This window comes from Raphanus sativus, chromosome 3 (assembly GCF_000801105.2).
Source record: "Raphanus sativus cultivar WK10039 chromosome 3, ASM80110v3, whole genome shotgun sequence".
NCBI lineage: Eukaryota > Viridiplantae > Streptophyta > Magnoliopsida > Brassicales > Brassicaceae > Raphanus > Raphanus sativus.
This window is the reverse complement of record NC_079513.1, coordinates 2,493,433-2,497,867: the sequence shown is the minus strand read 5'-3', so window position 1 is coordinate 2,497,867 and position 4,435 is coordinate 2,493,433. Positions and strand designations below refer to the sequence as shown.

At 32.4% G+C, this 4,435-nt stretch overlaps 1 protein-coding gene across 1 annotated transcript; it reads right to left on the bottom strand.

Moving 5' to 3' along the window:
• Positions 1 to 47: 47 nt before the first annotated feature.
• LOC108838048 (sugar transporter ERD6-like 15) lies at positions 48 to 2,382 on the bottom strand (the record flags this gene model as incomplete). The annotated part of the gene is given in 12 exon segments (XM_018611032.2): positions 48 to 91; positions 183 to 267; positions 335 to 421; positions 507 to 599; positions 748 to 812; positions 928 to 1,003; positions 1,077 to 1,142; positions 1,458 to 1,523; positions 1,626 to 1,685; positions 1,823 to 1,912; positions 2,014 to 2,076; positions 2,172 to 2,382. Coding segments are annotated over 12 exon segments (936 nt in total), but the record flags the coding sequence as incomplete, so codon positions are not given.
• Positions 2,383 to 4,435: the final 2,053 nt, after the last annotated feature.

The window sequence follows — 4,435 nt, the reverse complement described above, 5'->3', positions numbered from 1 at the left end:
CAAAAGGACTTGGGATTTTAATCAAGGTCACTTGATATCGGTAAAACCTGAACTATAGATGTCGATATAAATCCAACATCACTCGATACACCTGATCCTCAAATAATTATCGACAATCATCGTTAAGGTAATACATAAATATATAAAAGCAAGATTTCATTCAAGAAGAAGAGTTATTTTACCCGTAGATATGAAAATGGAGTCAGTGTAAAAAGAATAACCACTAAGACCTCCAAGTTGAGGCAAAGCTATAAGAGCAACTCCAATCTGTGTAAACCAAATGGGTTGTTAAATCAAGATAGACGAACAACAACATTGTCTTGAGAGTACTTACAGTAAGTGAGGATGTGTATTTTCTCTGAAATAACTTGAGGAAACCGTGATCACCGTCTCCTTGTTGTTTAACATGTTCTGTATATGCCTGATGAGCATCAAAATGTTGGGGAACTATTGTAGTAAAAAGATATACATAGATCATATGATTATTCATACATATAGATCCTTACTAATATCTCTCCTGCTTCATCTGATACATCAGAATTTGCTCCTCGCAGTCTTAACAAAATCTCTTCAACCTCCTTCTCTCTCCCAACTTTAGCCTACAGCACATATTTTCAAGGTTATTTTGTTCAGTATATAGGACATTCGACAGAAACACTAATTAATTTCATGTTTCTTTGGGAAGTGATACTAAATAATCTAACATGTAAACATAAGCATAAATGCAAAAAATAACTAAATGCGTACTAGCCATCTAGGAGACTCCGGGATGAAGAAAAGAAGAGGCAGAATCATAAGAGAAGGTATCGAACCTGTCCAAAGCCAAAACACGAACCCGTCAGTACAATTATTATGTTTTGGTCCACTAAGGAAAAGGAGACGTACGATTGCTTTTACATTTGATGAGAAATTATCTCATTTCCATACCCAAAATGGCTAGATTGCGCCAAGCAACGACTGTTCCAAGTGCATAAACGACGGATATACCAACGCCCGTAAATAACTGTAGAAGGTATAGGAAAATTGTGTTGGAGAAACACTAATTACTTTTCAAGATATTGGTTTTCTTGATTTACCTGGGACATGGAACAAGCAGCTCCCCGCAATTTTCTTGGTGCTATTTCGGTAATGTAAACTGGTCCCTATGATTAATAAATAGCTATCAGTTTATATGCTTTATTACAGAAAATCTCTTACCAAAAGAACATATATACTTTGACAAAATAAATAAAAAGAACCTAACTAGATACATATATCCGAATATTTAATCTCATTTTCAATAAATTCAAATTTTAGTCTTAAAAGTTTATAAAAACATTTTGAATATACCAATTCAAGAAATCTCTAACAAAAAAAAAACTTACATTTTGCAAGCAAAATAAGTTCAAATCCATATAAAATCAGTTCATAAAATAAAGACGAAATTAAATAGAAAGTGGTTAAGCATCTATACATACCAAATATGCGCTAATTCCGATCGAGATACCTTGCAACAACCTTCCAAGATCGAGCAGCCAAACAGCCTTTTCTCAAAATATTAAAGAACAAAATAATGATCAGATATTTGATCATTATTGAAATTCAACACTGTAAAATAAAGAAGAAACTCAGTCAATAGCAAAAACCTTGGCAAATGCAATAGCAAACCAGCCGAGTACAAAGAGAATGTTAGTGATCCATATAGTCTGGTTCAAAAAGAATCACGAAAGGTTATCATATCCAAAAGTGCGTATGATCAAATTCAGTTTGATATATACTAAATAAATAATGAAAACCAATTTGTAAATAAGAACTAATTATTTGTTGTCAAGTGGAAACTTACGTTGACACGACCAACCAAATCTGTTAATTTCCCACAGATTAATGCTCCAAGAATTAGTCCCACAGTCAATATCGATCCAAAAAGTGAGTACTGAGAACAAATTGGAAAAAATAATATTTGAAAATTAGATGAACCAAAATCAAACAGGAGAGATAACCGGAAATAAACCAAATAAACAAAATTGAACTTGCATCTGCTATGGAGAGATTCAAGTCTTTCATGATACTTGACTGTGTAGGAGCCGAATATCCGATCTGTGATCAATAAATTTAGTTATTTCAACATGCAAAAATCCAAAAATTAATAGAAATTTAAGAATAAAAAACAATCAAGATTAAGAAGAACTTACGATGCATCCAAAGGCAAAGGCGCCGCAAGAACCGACAGTGAAGGCAAAGACAAAAGCTCTAGTGGAAGCATTTGATATTTCAGACAGAAGTGAAGTAGATGATTCAGAAGGAGAAGATAACAATGAAACTTCTTCGGCCATTTTTTTGAAATCTGATATTATCAATTAGATTACACTAGTCTTGATTTTTTTTCCAAGGTAGAATATTTAAACCTACAGATTCAATGTGAGTTTGGATGATCGTTGGTCTCGTACGTGAAGCCACAAATGCGGAACTGAAACACACAAATCGTGTTTCTTTTTTTTTGTTTCTCCTTCATGGACACATTTTTAAAAATAATAATTTTACTTAAGATATTTGAGAAGGTCAAATTTTTTTTAAAAGAAATTGGCATGGGAAATACAGTAACTTATCCAACTGACATTATAAGAAAACACACAAAAATACATTTTAAAATTTTCACCAATCTCTTTGTTCTAATCAACAAGAAAATCAAAGTGTTACATCCTTCTAAAACAGGGTTTAATTGTTGCAAAATCATCTTAAAGTTATCATCTTTATATGTTTAAAATGGTTTTAATTTTTCTTATTTAAAACTATTTATATATGTTAAACTATATACTTATACATAAAATTGTAGTTACAATATATTTATGTTCAGTTTTCTTCAAAACTAATGTATACATATTAATCTTATACTTATATTTTGTGTAAAAGTATATATTTGTATATACCCAGTTTAAACGCTCGTCTATACGGTTAGACGCCATACAGTTATCTAGCGCGTAATGAACGCTTAACGTGTTTAGAACACTACCTTAAACAGAAATTTCATATGCGCATATAAATGCTAACATAACGCGTTACTGAATTAGAATTATACGCATGCAGCATACAATAGCATATTAACATCGAATACATGCCACGCTATTAAAACGTAAGGATAACATTGTATCAAAAATAAGGTTACAGAATTTTTGTTTGGTAGACAAATCATGGACTCTTGAATCACAGTATATATAGATGGATCGGAAAAAGAACAACTTTTAGGATTGAGGAACAAAGAAACCAGTATGTATTCTTTGCACTTAGAACTAGAGGTTTGTTGACAAAAAAAAATAAAGAGGTTTTAATTTAGACAATAAAAATGAGGAGGGCAAACAGGGACCCGCCCCAGAGCCCACCTACAATCCAGTCAATTTAATAATTTTTTTATGACCCTGGTATCCGAATACTTCGAGAGGAATCCGACTAGCGTGTAATGACCGTTTCGGAAATCTAGGCATTGCCCGCCGAAGGCATCCAGGAGGGCTGGTGATCACCCTATGTTAAGCCACCAATGGCCACGTGCAACAGATCTGGGCTTCTCCGTATTGGGCCCAAAAATCCCTCAAAATAATCACCACAAATCTGTATGAGTTAGCCTCAAACCCTCGACCTTGCGGACAACAGGAAGGAGCACATACCACTGACACGTGATTCAATTTAATAATTTAAAGGGGCTCAAATTTTTTTCCTTTCATAACCAGGGTTCAAATTTTATTATCTGTACTTGAATTTAGACAAACATTTAGAAAACATGATTATTTAAATTTAAGAATACAAACAAAACTAATAAATTTGGTTAGTTAGTTTTATAATTTATATACGTTTTAATAATAAGTTAACAAATATTATTAAAATTAATTAATTATAGGGCCAAAAAAAGAATTTTGCCCCAAGGGTCCCTCTGGTTGTTATGCCGGCCCTGTAGAAATCACGCTCCAACACATAAATTGCCAGCACTTTGGGACATGCTTAAAGACATTGTATCGATGATCCAAGACCTAAAGCAAGACTGAGTTAGACAACATAGCAAGGGAAGGTAGCTTTGCTTCAGCGAAGATTTCTGGGCTACAAGATTTCCCACATACCCAAAAAACAGAATCAGACATCAAATGATTTAGCTAGGATAGGTCGTACTTTCATCGCAGTTTATTTTTTGGTGGTTGTTTTATTCTGATATTGATTTTCAGACCATCTTTAGTTTGAATAATAAAATAAATTTTTGATGTCAAAAACTATTTTATTAGATATATTTATCAATAGTTTACATATAAAGTTTGTTATACTGTTTTACTGATAAATTTGGTGGTCTCCATACACATGTGCGTATGTAAATATTTTATATTAAAATAAATTAATTATAATATAAAATTAAATGTTAATTGTGCTTTGAAAATGTGGAATTGTTTATTGCGTGACACACAATTTATTTAGCTTA